This window comes from Lichenostomus cassidix, chromosome 2 (assembly GCF_008360975.1).
Source record: "Lichenostomus cassidix isolate B80296 chromosome 2, HeHo_3.0, whole genome shotgun sequence".
In the NCBI taxonomy this organism is placed as follows: domain Eukaryota; kingdom Metazoa; phylum Chordata; class Aves; order Passeriformes; family Meliphagidae; genus Lichenostomus; species Lichenostomus cassidix.
Genome location: NC_139482.1, coordinates 54,461,810 through 54,474,956, shown reverse-complemented (window position 1 = coordinate 54,474,956; position 13,147 = coordinate 54,461,810). Strand labels below are relative to the sequence as shown.

The 13,147-nt window shown below is 37.8% G+C and overlaps 1 protein-coding gene across 15 annotated transcripts in view; it reads right to left on the bottom strand.

Annotated features, from left to right (window-relative positions):
• Positions 1-13,147, bottom strand: part of GOLGA4 (golgin A4) — an 82,062-nt gene that overhangs the window by 14,320 nt on the left and 54,595 nt on the right. For 14 of the 15 annotated variants that reach the window (XM_085051643.1, XM_085051646.1, XM_085051644.1 and 11 more), the window contains 2 exons: positions 12,049-12,179; positions 7,954-8,064 (listed from right to left, as the gene is read on the bottom strand). In XM_085051643.1, coding sequence (XP_084907769.1) covers positions 7,954-8,064; positions 12,049-12,179 — 242 coding nt within the window. Of the gene's footprint in view, positions 1-3,002; positions 3,200-7,953; positions 8,065-12,048; positions 12,180-13,147 lie in introns of those variants that run through there. The other variant, XM_085051655.1, reaches the window with a different exon arrangement.

Sequence of the window (13,147 nt, the reverse complement as noted above, 5' to 3'; positions counted from 1 at the left end):
CCCACAAAGAGAAAAATTCCTTCCTAACATCTAATCTAAGTTTCCCCTATTTCAATTTGTACCCATTATTCCTTGTTCTATCACTACAGTTCCTGATGAAATGTCCCTCTCCAACTTCTCTGTAGGCCCCCTTCAGATACTGGAAGTTTTCCATGAGGCCTCCATGCAACCTTCTCTTCTCCCGGCTGAACAGCTTCAGCTTTCTCAGCCTGTGTACATAGGGGAGGTGTTCCAGTTCTCTTAGCAATTTTGTGGCCATCCTCTGGACTTGCTCCAACACTTCCATGTCCTTCTTATGTTGGGGACACCAGAACTGTGCTCAGTACTCCAGATGGGATCTCACATGCAGAGTAGAGGGGCAGAATCACCTCCTTTGACCTGCTGGCCACACTCCTTGTGACGCAGCTCAGGATTTGATTGGCTTTCTGGGCTGTGAGCACACACTGCTGCCTCATGTCGAGATTTTCACCAATCATCACCTCTCCTGTGGGAACTGACAACCAGCCTGTCTCAGCTCACAAACACCGACTGTTACAAACAACTCATACCCGTGAGAATCTTAGTGTGGACAGAAACAATGAGCAAAACAACAAGAAGGAATGTGCACCTGTGAGAGAGGCTGTTTTCTGCAAAAGATATATGCTAGGAATAACTGACCATTACTGTTGTAAAATAAAAAGTTAGGAGCCAATGGCCATGTGGCACAAATGTTAGAAAATAGTATAAAAGAGACTATGTAGCAATAAACTTCGCTTCTACCTTCCTTTCTATTTGGCCAGGAGCTGTGTCTTGTCGTGCCTGTCTCAACAGCCACATCTGGTGACCCCGACATGATACAACAGCTTCAGGAGGCAGTCAGAGAACTGCTGAGTCCGCGCGGAGAGCGGAGCAAGATGGAACCCAGTGGAGCAAAAGCGGTGAGAAGAACCGCGAAAAGGTCCAGACTGAATTCAGCCTTCCTTAAGGTGACCCACTGGGGAACAAGACGACAGGAAATTACATTTCCCACAAAGAAAATGCAATTAAATACTTCCCGTGATGGTCCAAAAAACAAGGACTCGTAACTACACCAGAGAATAACTTTAGTGTAACAACCTGGGAGCGAATGCGAAAGCTTATCTTGGATTTTGCTGCCCAGGGCAATGAACCTGCTAAATCTTTGATGACTACTTGGAGGGTGGTGCTAGACACTCTAAAGGTGGTAGAAGAGAGGCGGGGGGACAGTGGATGTGCAGTGGTGCTTTTGTCAAATCTTGGGAGGCAGCCACAATAAGAAACAACATCAACATTAATGATGTAGCCAAATTACAAATTACTGGCGCTTGGTTTGGGACTCATTGATGCAATTAAAGCTGAAAAGGATAACCCTGGCAGTCGATTCCTGCGCTGAAGCTGCTTTGCCTTTGGCTCGTCTTTCCCCTGCTTGGAAGCAGCACTCTTCCCTTGGAGGCATCCTGAAGCAGTTTGAAACATATTGCAAAATATTCTCCACATTGGAACACCTTTGTTATTCCTTGCATAACTCTCACACTGTTTTCTGAGTGAGAGAAGCCTCGATGTTAATATCCTTGCTCCCAGAAGCTGCTGGAGGAGGGACAGTGGCGAGTCTCAAGCAGGTCTCGCTGGGGTGTGCAGGATTCCTCCCTCAGAGGCTTTGGGCTGCCCGGTCAGCATGGGGCCAAAGAGAGGAGCAGGGCCAGCTCTGCCGCTTTTTCCTCTTTGCTTTCCCCCGCGCGGCCCCCCCACTGCCCGGTGACAGAGGAGCAGGCGGGCACTGGCTGTGCCCTGGGGGGCCCGGTTTGTGAATGTATTTTCAAAGTGCCTTTTTAATTAGTGCAACTGAGCTGTATTTTGAATGTGTTTCAAGCTTTTTGCAACAAGAAAGCCTTGCAGCAAGATAAATGGACTGACGGGTGATAACAACTTGATTAATGAGAACTTGGGCCAGAGGCCGGATTCCTTGCTGAAGTCCTTTTAAAAGTGTTTTATTAAGTGTACCTCTGATGTTCACAGAGTCTTAGCCAGATGTAAATTGTTCAAGTAAGTTTAACTTTTCCCAATACATTTTATCTCAACTCTACAGAATTGGCATATGAATCACAACAAAATACCTTACTTGTAGCCTTACTGTGGAGGAACCTCAGTTTCTCTCTCCTCCCCCCACTATCTCTGTTTCTCTTAAGACATTCCACAGGTTTTCTATTTCTGCTAGATTTCACTAGGACAATACCTTTTAATCCAGATCTCTGAAGGGAAAACCCACTATTTTTTTCTCTCTTTTTAAGACCTTCCCAAAATTTAAGACTTTTCCTCTGCCTGCAGACTACTACCATCTGCTCTTCCAAATAAGGAATGCATGAGTGCTGAGAAGTCAGTTCTTCAATCAGCAAGTTTAATAGATGTATCTTCAGTATTTAACTTGAACAAGTAATTCTATGTTTTGCTCAGTTACATATATATTACCTCAGCTTTATTGTGATGTGTGAATTGAGGCTGTAATGTCATCCAACTCTGATAAAACTGAGGGATCAATGCTAAAATCATAGGGTAAAAATTCTCTTTTCCCATAGGGTAAAATTTATTTTTCTGTGGTAACCTAGTAGCTCACAGAGCTGCTTTGGCACCCACCCAAAAGAATGTCTGGAAAATGCCTGGGACTGCAGCTGTGACCTTGACATGCCTGAGCTACTCAGCATGAGGCAAATAATACAACCATAATTGCAGGCACTTTCTACTAGTCCCTGGAATACACCTATTTTCTGTAATCCCGTAAGGAATCAGCAAAGTTAATTTTTCAGGCTATCTCCTCAAAGCATCATTTATCGTTATGTGCATAATATCTTGGTTTATGGACAGGCTCGGTGACGTAGTTTTGCTCAGCACAGATTCAGGTAACCCTGACACATTCAGTAGAGTGGATATTGACTGGACAATATGTAAAGGTATAGCAATTAACTTTAAAGCCTGATGTGAAAACATCGAATTAATTACAATGTATTTACCACACTCTTCTGACCTTTTCAGTTAATCCTGCAGAAATTCAACCCTGTGGAGTTCTCTGTTGCCGCTGTCTCATTCACAACTCAGTTACTGATTCCTTGCATATTGTTCATTTATGTTTAATTGCTGTATGATGAATCTTCAGTAGTTTTCTTGTAATGATGGAGTCAAAATGAGTTAAACTCTTCTGTATCTGAAACTTTTAAAGTAATACTCTCAGGTTTGAATCTAGCTTTCGTAAATTTAAGGTTCAAAAGATGAAGAGGCATCCAAAGTGACCACCTCACTAAATTTAAGGGAATGTTTTTTTTCACAGGTATACCTTGAACAATGTCTGTGTGCATGTGACTGTGAAAGTCCTGCAGCAAACACACCAAGAATGCCGTTTTAACTCCTTAAGTATTTTAGATTTGTAAGTTAAGTCTCTAGGTGACTTTATACTTTGTTATAGTGATTAGTTTAAATTACCTCTCAAGTGCCATTGAAGCTAAGTTCTGTTAACTTAAATGAGTTTAAGTTTTATTAAAAGTACATTATGTTAAGTTTAAGTAAAGTTAAGTTTAAGCAATGTTAATTTTAAATTCCATTAAGTTTGAGTTCAATTATGGTTAAGTCTCTTAAGTGTTGCTCAGTTTACTGTTCATTAATTTTTAAGTTCTGGTAATTTCATGTTCTGTTAAGTTCTCTTAAGATTAAATTCTGTTCATTTTCAGTGATGTTAACTTCAAGTTTTATTAGGTTTACTTTTTGTTACGTTATGCTCATTTATTTTAAAGAACACGTTCTACTGCTTTGGGGATAAGATGAAGATTTAAGATGGAAACCTTCCTGATGAAGATTTAACCATGTGAACACACGGTCTATAGGATCCTTGCTGTTGTCAAGAATTCTGTGGGTCTAGTTGTTCTACACTGGTTGGTTAATATTATTATTCATAACAATCTTTGCAGCTTTATCTTCCATATGTGGCACAGAAGAATGAGTGACAATTTCAAACGATGCTGCATGTGCACAATTCCTTTAGTTATTTACAGTTTGTTTATGGTACCATTTATTATTTAGTTAAAAGTTAAATGACAATGCCAGCTGCTTTAGAAAATCTCACATAACCTTGTGCAGTTATCAGCAAGAACTGTATAATTTTAAGAAACCTTCCTAATTGGTACTGATAGAGGCTTGTTTGTTGGATGTTTTAGGGAAACCCGACCAATTAAGGCCTAGGCTCTGGCCAAACTCTGGCTCTGGTTGGTTGGGAAGTATGCCACCAGACCCAGATGTTTCTGCACCAAAAATGTGACAGAGTGACTTTGACTTGCTGATTTGGACTTATGAAAGCTGGACCCTCTTCCAGGTAAACTTGGAATGCTTGCTCAGGAAAGGTTCTCCAAGTCCTGCCTGTGGAATGAGGTTCCCCAGCGATTGCAGACCCTGGATGATGGCAGAGTGGTTAGGCAATTGGTGATGTATTTTCTTAATTAAGCTTATTGTTTCATTCCATGTATTGCTATACCTTTGTGTTACTTTCATGTTCTCATAGAAGTTTTTTGGGTTTTTTGGGGTTTTTTTTTGCTTTTTTTTTGCTTTAAAAAAAAGGAGGAATCTGTGGGGAAACCCCACAAAGCCAGTTGGCAAAAGCTTTATATTCAATCAATCATCTTACAGTGCCACCAAATTCTAACAATCCTGTTCTTCTGGATCATTTTCTCTTGTTGCAGTGTACAGGCAACGTCAAAAGTGTCATGATACCAACAAGCAAACTTCAGAAGATCCTTGCACTCCTTTGCAAGAGAATGTAATGACACCTCTAGTTATTAGATTTAGAAAAGTGTGTTTCAGTTTTAGTTTTAGCTTGGTTTGATCTCATTTGCTTTGCCAAGTCTGTTAGTCAATGTTAATGTTGTTAGACACACTACCTTGCAAACTTGCTAACATCAAAGAACTACAATTAAAGTATTTCATTAAAATGGAATGTTTGATTGTACTTGTCATCTGTGTTGTTTCCCTCTTTGTGCTGTGTTTGACATTTTTCTGTAAGGGCCCAACAGAAGACTTCAAACTCTGCAATTCCATTTTTAAAATGAAAAGGGGGAATTGTGGGAATGGACAACTAGCCTGTCTCAGCTCACAAACACCGACAGTGTTACAAACAACTCGTACCCATAAGAATCTTAGTGTGGACAGAAACAACGAGCAAAACAACAAGAAGGAATGTGCTTCTGTGAGAGGGAGGCTGTTTTCTGCAAAAGATGTGTGCTAGGAATAACTGACCACTAGTGTTGTAAAATAAAAAGGTAGGAGCCAATGGCCATGTGGCGCGAATGCTAGAAAATAGTATAAAAGAGACTATGTAGCCATAAACTTTGCTTCTACCTTCCTTTCTATTTGGCCAGGAGCTGTGTCTTTGCATGTTGTGCCCGTCTCAACAGCGACACTCTCCCAAGTCCTTCTCCTCAGGGCTGCTCTCAATCACTTCTTTGCCACTGCCATTCTCAATCACCATTGATGTGTCTGGGATTGCCATGACCCAGTGCAGGACCTTGCACTTTGCTTTATTGAACTTCATGAGGTTTGCGTCAGCTCATCTCTCAAGCCTGTCGAGGTCTCTCTGTGTGGCATTATCCCTTATCATTGTGTTGACTGCACCACCACAGAGCTTGGTGTTGTCAACAAATTTGCTGAGGGTGCACTCAGCACTGACAGGTTCCACTGTCCATGTCACTGATAAAGAAGTCAAATAGTATCAGCCCCAGTACTAACCCCATGAGTGCATCAAACAAAGCATCATCACCAGTCAGTCAAAAGAGGTGATTATCCTACTCTATTTATCACTGCTGCAACCTCACCATGTAACTGGTCTCCACTTGGACAACAAGCTGTTGACGAAAAGTCTTTGTGTGTCGCTATCCAGCCTTTCTTTATCCACCAAGTGGTCCATCCATCAAATCTGTCTCTCCAGTCTGGAGACAAGGATTTTGTACAGGAGTGTGAACAAGGATGTTGTACTTTGCATTAAGTCCACGTAGACAATGTCAGTTACTCTGCCCCTGTCCATCAACTCTGTAGCCCCATCATGGAAGGTCACCAAATTTGTCAAGCATGATTTTCCCCTTGTAAAGCCATTCTGGCTGTTATCAATCACTTCTTTTTTCTGGGTTTTTTTTTCCCTATGTGCCTTCGCATAGTTTCCAGTAGAATCTGCTCCATGACCTTGCCTAGCACAGAGGTGAGACTGTGGTTTCCCAAGTATTCCATTTTCCCCTTTTTAAAAATGGAGGTTTTAATCTCCTTTTTCCAGTCATCAGGGACTTTGTCTGACAGACATGATTTTTCAAAAATTATGGATATGGCTCAACAGCTTCATCTCCAGCTCCCTGAGGACCTGTGGATGAACCTCATTGGGTCCCATGGACTTGAGCACATTTAGGTTCCTTAGATGATCTCAGACCTGATCCTCTCCTGCAGTGGGCTTAGGGTCTTCATTCTCCCAGTCCCTGCATTTGCTTATCTCAACTTGGATGGTGTGGCTGGAGCACTTGCCATTGAAGACAGAAGCACAGAAGTCATTGAAAACTTCAGCATTCTCTTTGTCCAGGGTAGCCAGGTTTCCCATTTCCTCCTAGAGAGGGCCCACATTATCCCTAGTCTTTCTTTTGCTTGCAACGTATCTATAGAAGCCCTTCCTGTTTACATTAATATCCCTGGACAAAACAATTCTAACTGGGCTTTGGCTTCCCTATCTTTGTCCCTAGCTTCCCACACAATTTCCCCATATTCCTCTCAGGCCACCTGTCCTTGTTTCCACTTCCTGAAAGCTTCTTTTTTTTTTTTTGCTCTGAGTTTGCTCAGCAGGTCCTTATTCATCCATGAAGGCCTCCTGGCATTTTTGCCCAATTTCCTCTTTGTTGGGATGCATTGCTTCTGAGCTAAATACGTGAAATACAATTGCTGGTATATAAATTTGATATAATTTTCATGTCATATCAGTAATCCAGAAGATTCATGTATAATACAATACTAATTGACTGCCTGTATTCATAGCAGACTGCTATAACAGACTAAGTAGTGAAACAGTTCACAAAGAAGTCCTAAATATAAAGTACTCTTCAGACTTTTCATAATCATGTTTTAGGAATTAGGAGTCTCTTTAGGAATCTTCCTCTAGATAATAAGGTTATATAAGATTATCAGTAGGTGAACAACAGTTAATTAAGAATACAAGGCATTCATATACAAATATTTCTGCTTTTCCTGTTATGAAAACAACACATACTGTGGAATAGTTAAGAAAAGTAATATAAAGGGTTTTGTAAGCAAGTGCAAGGCAAGAGGGACAAACATTAGGACAAGTAAGGAAATTCGTACTTTAAGTTTCTAATGTCAAATATGTAAATTTACTCTCCCCAGGGCTACCTGTTGTCAAAATGAAAAATTTAAAAGTAAGGTGAATATGAATTCTCATCAGTGACTCAACAATTCATATACTTTTCCTCTCCTCAGTACAATAACTGCTAGTAGTATTTTCACCAAAGAATTCCTCAAATTAAAATGTAGCCTCAGAAAGACAAAACCATGAATTCAATCTTTCAATGAAGGCCTCTCTGTCCATAACTGATATATTCAAGGCACTACTTCAGACAGCTCTGAAATGAGGATTTTAAAAAAATCACACTGAAAATTACCTAAGGGGATTTTCTTTCCCTCTAAGGAGCTTCCAGTAAAATAAACACACATAGGGGGTGAAAAGCCCCCACTTTAATAACAGAACTGGACTTTTTAACATACCAATAAAAAAGGTATTATCAAATATTGCAGATTTTAAAGAGATTCACTTTGTATGTGAAAGTGAAGGCCAGATATGGAAATAAAATCCAATTAGGAATAAACTACAGAATTTCATACAGACCAAGAATTTCACACTTAAAGATATATAAACAAATGTCATTGCCAACTTACTTTTTCATTGTTGCAATGTTCCTCTTCTGCAATCTGTTTGTATTCTTTCTGCAAGTCTTCCAACTGTGCCTGCAACTCATGAACTTTTGCTGTCATCTCTTCTTCACGAGACTTCAAAACATAGGGAAAAAAATTACTTACACAAATAATCATCTAACTACTCAAAACCTTAATTATGGTGGACATAAAGTAATCAATAAATATTATACTATACAGAGAAGGATATGCTTGAAATTTGTGTAAAAGCCAAGTTACATAAGATGACCACAGAACAGACCAAGAAAAAAACAGGTGCTTAACAAAATTTTGTAGGCCTCCAACAACAAAGATTACATAGTTAGGATTAAAGTTACATTTTTAAAAATTACAAAAAAAATCTATTTCTCTTGGGCTCTAAAACAGCATTTGAGTATAATGCAGTAAGTGTGCAAAGGTCATAACTTTCATGGAAGGGGCAGATGATGACACAGAATTAATTCCCATACTATGGAAGTGACAAGGACTTAAATCCTTTCCTCAGTCATTTTCTCAAAGAGGTTACTAAAGCAGTTTTAAGCGTTTTCCAAAACAATGACCAATGATTTCCCATTCACAAGGGTTTGGAAAGTTCTATGCACTTGGAGGAAAGAAGCAGCAACAAGAAAGGTAGGGAGGAAATGAACTTTTCCTGCATAGGGGAAAAAATTGTGTGCCCTCTGGCCTTTTTGTAAGAGAATAGGGACCTTACAAAACAGCACTCCAATTCCTAGTGCATGTCTTCACTGCTGAACAAAGCTAAAACTATAGTTTCACTCATGCTAACCACACAGGGCAGTCAGCTGATGGCTTTGCTAACACAGTATGCACAGCTTACTTTTACTTCAAATTAGTAAAATTAATTAACTCATAACAAGTACAGAACTGTTGATGGAAATTTTGTTCCATTCAAACATCTCCAGATTACAAATTATAATGATGCAGAATATTTTCTGGAAAAGTAAGTGTAGAAATTGAAAGCTAATCCATGCTTAACAGACTTACGGTATCCCATTACTAAGAAAAAGAGTTATTTCTTTCTAAGGCAAATTTTTAAGGCGGGTTTTTTAATTGTGTTCCTTGCACACGACTTAATGATAAACACCCTCTCCATGCAGCCCCTCAGGCCAAAAAGCATCACCAAAAAGAAATTAAGCAAATCTGCCCGGAAAAGCTGGTGAATGAGAAGTCACAGTACCTGAGCAATTTTTACAGCCTATAAGAATATCCACCCTCAAGAAAAACCTTGCTCAAACATCATGACCTGCAAACAGTGTTAGCTTCTATTCACTAACCTGATTCTTCTATGCCATCTGAAGAGCATCAACAATTAATCGTTTCTAAGATTTTTTTTTTATAGATTGTTATACTCCCCTAGTTAAAAATCCTCAATACCTGGCATATTCAGGGATAGTGTTGGTTGTTGTTTTGACTTTTTGGGATTTCTTGATGTTTTTGTCCACCAAGAATCTAGAATTTACAATTTCTACACAACTGTTTAATTAAATAATTCACTATTGAATGCACATCATTCTTATTTATAAAAGGTAGTTGACAGGCTGTAAAGAAATTAAACTCAAAATGATGAATGACACTTTTGTAAAAGGGATATACCTATGAGCAATTATTTGGATAAAACCCTGAAGAGAGATTATTATTTAAAATTTGAAATTATCAGAGATCAAGTGGGGTTTCAACATGCTACTGATCTGTATTTACAGAAAGAATTTATTGTTTTATACAGCACCGAGCATACTCTGAAAATAAGCTACATGCTATTTGGATTTAATTACAGTTAGAGTAAGACTTAAAAATGTTAAAATTTCCCAAATCTTACTCTGAAAGCCTATCCTGTACTCACCTGGAAGGCATTATGACAAATGAAAGGATACATAACTGAAGTTAGGTATTTATTTTTAGCTTGTAGATAGGCTTAAAATAAACTAGCTAGAAAACACCATTCAATTTTTCTCTAATTATATACTTTAGTTGAAGAAAAAACACTTAGCTCCCAAATTAGAGGCTACACTGATTTAAAAATCCTTTAATTAGGAAACTTTCATGAAATCTTATGTGATAAAAATTTTCAAGAAAGAAAACAACACATAAAGCAAAAGTGGAGCATTTCACAAGTAAATCATGTGAAGTTTAACAGGCTGAATGATTACTGCTTGTCTTCAAGAATAAATACTCAAATCAAGTTAGACAATTTTTAGCATCAACCACATTTAAAATGCAACAAAGAGCTACAAAGTTATATGAGCAAGATTCCTTTTTGCATTGGCTTTATTTTTGCTTCAACTTCTTATCATTTGACACAAACTTCTCTGCATGATGTGAAATTTCTTAAACCTATCATGAGCCAAGTATAAGTGGGGTAATAACTGGTAACTTTAGGCTTAATCTGCTGATGCATATGTTCCTATTTCTATCAGAGATGTTAATGAATATGACATATATTCAATTTAATATAAATATTTCTCAACTATAGAGATGCTTGCAATACTTCTTTCAGGAGAAAAGGAAAAAAAATCCCAAAAGTCCCAATTTTTTTAAAATTCCCTAAAATAACAGAAACAAAATGAGCACATATATACCTATAAAAGAAAGATGTATTCTGTAATTTAAAATATCAAACTACAGTTTATTGCAGTTCCAGGTAACTGTCATTGTCATCATCAATGAGATGCAATAAATGACAGTGTTCATGTCCTCCAATTGTACAGAAGTCAAATTAGCTTAAACCTTCAAGAACATACAAGGACTACAACATGCATTTTTCTGACATTAAAAATGGACTGAAAGTAGCAGAAAACAGAGAGGAATTACACCCACATGACTTCAAATTATGTACCTATCTGGGCCTATAAAGTAAGGAGCTGAATGGCAACACACTGCACACTGAGGTAAGAGAAATTTAAATTCCCCAGAAATGCAGAATTTAGACCTACATTACAAAAAGATGCCCTACAAAACAAAACAAAAACCCCAAACCAACCAACAAACAAAAAACCCTCACAAAACCAAAAAAACCCCATACAACCCCACAAAAACAACTTTGATTTTTTTTTTTATATCAAGCAATTTTTCTAAATTAGGAAACAAAAGGAGGGGACTCTAAATGTAAAACTCTGCTAACACTATTTAACTTGCTAGAAATTCAAAAATCAGAGTGAAACATACCAGCCTGCTTACATGTTTGAAATGTTTAGTATGAAACACTCATGTTAAGTACATAGATCCTTGGACTGGTAGCTGATCATAAACAGCCCACTTACATTTTATTACTGTTGGCTCTATTCATGGGACGGTCTCTTTTATTACATTATTTCTGCAAACAGGACTAAGATTAACAAAGTTAAAGCCTGCATTCCAACATGATGTATAGGCTAGCACTGAAAACCATTTAATCTTTTCAAGCCATACAGGTGGGACAGGGACAATTTACTTGGCTAAAATAGGAGGCATCCTTGGTGAAGTGTCCTTAAACTGAAATTGGCTGCTCACTTCTGTTTGAAATGCTACTAGAGGAAAATTATGTCTATCTGCAAATATCACGCAGAAAAACTGTTCATTACAAGCAAAAAAAGTACTCTTTACTAGCATAAAAACTATGCAAACAGACTGCACCCTACATAGAACAGAACCTTACTTTAAGGCCTATGGCACCAGTCTAAGCGGGCATCAGAGAAAGGATATAGAGAGTGAGACTGCCCCATAAACACTATATTTAAATCCTTACAGAAAAACAATACACCACCACCACCACAACTCTAGTAAAAGCTTAAATGTCACTCAGTTTTCTCATTCCAGTCTGGTACCCAAGCTGCTCAAGGACATACACTTTATCATATAATTTTTATTGACTGATCAGAATTAGGCTTAATTTCTGATGTTCTTTCATGCCCATAAACCACAGAAACAAACATTTTAACTGCAAGATGGGTCACCAGACATATCAACCGTAATTCAAACAGTAAGATCTTTACTAGAAAGGGCAACAGTTTTTCTGTCTAGATATGCTATCAAAAAAGAGTTATTTTGAAATTTATGTAGTCATATCACTTTTCAAAAAGATACCTCAAGGATTTCTTCATATTTTTTCACAGTTCTTTTTAGATCTTCATCTTTTTCAATAATTTTTTTATGCAACTGCGTTGTCTCAATGTGATGATTTTCTATCAATTCATTTTCTACCTCTTGGGCTTTACCTATAAAAAAAAGTTAGGCAATATTAAAAAATGTATGTTTTTTTAAAATGTCATTACAGTATTAAAAAATGCTTAAAAGTAACAATAACAAAGACTTGCCAGGAAACTTCATTTTTCCATGTTGTCAGTTACTATTATGTCACTTGATTCTAACATGTACGAAATTAGTTGTCTGCAGTTTGGTACCTGGAGCAATTTTTTCTACCTGATACTGGAACTTGTCTCTACAAGATGACAACCAATATTTACCAACTAATTCTATCTCCTTTTCTATCTAGAGATGTGATTGGAACTTTTGCAAATCTTCAGGAACTCCTCACCTGTAGATGTACTTCTAGTAGCTGTGGAATCAAAATACATCTTTTTCTTACTTCTCTAATCTCCAATTTACACTACGACGGCAAAAGACATACAGAGAAGCCAAAATACGCTGTACTCTAGTTATAACCACATGATATTGCAATCACACATCTTATCTGGCTGGTACCTCCTTGCAGTTAGCAAATGAAATCTGCAAGGTGCAGCTAAGAAAATGCAATTCTGATTATCAGATGAATCAAAGTTTCTCTAAAAGGCACTCTCCAGGTGCCATATATTCAGCAACAGAATGTTAAAATTTGTACTACTTTTGAATACAAAATAGCATTGCAATGGAAACTTACCAATGCACTTTCACATTCAAAATTTTACTCTTTTTTTTTTCTTTTATATGTACGACAAAAAGGTAGGTACCTATGGCTATCATGAGTAACTCTTGCCATGGTAGATGTAAAGAGTGCTAGATCAAAGATCCATCCTGCAAGGACAGCCACATACGCATTTTCCTAACTGTACTACAATTAATATTTATCTTATTTTCTAAGCAAGAGAAGATCTTACCATGTCCTCTAGACATTCATAAAACATGTTTATCACAGTCCCAAAAATCCCTTCCCCAACACAACAATAACCAAAGATTTGGTTTTCTG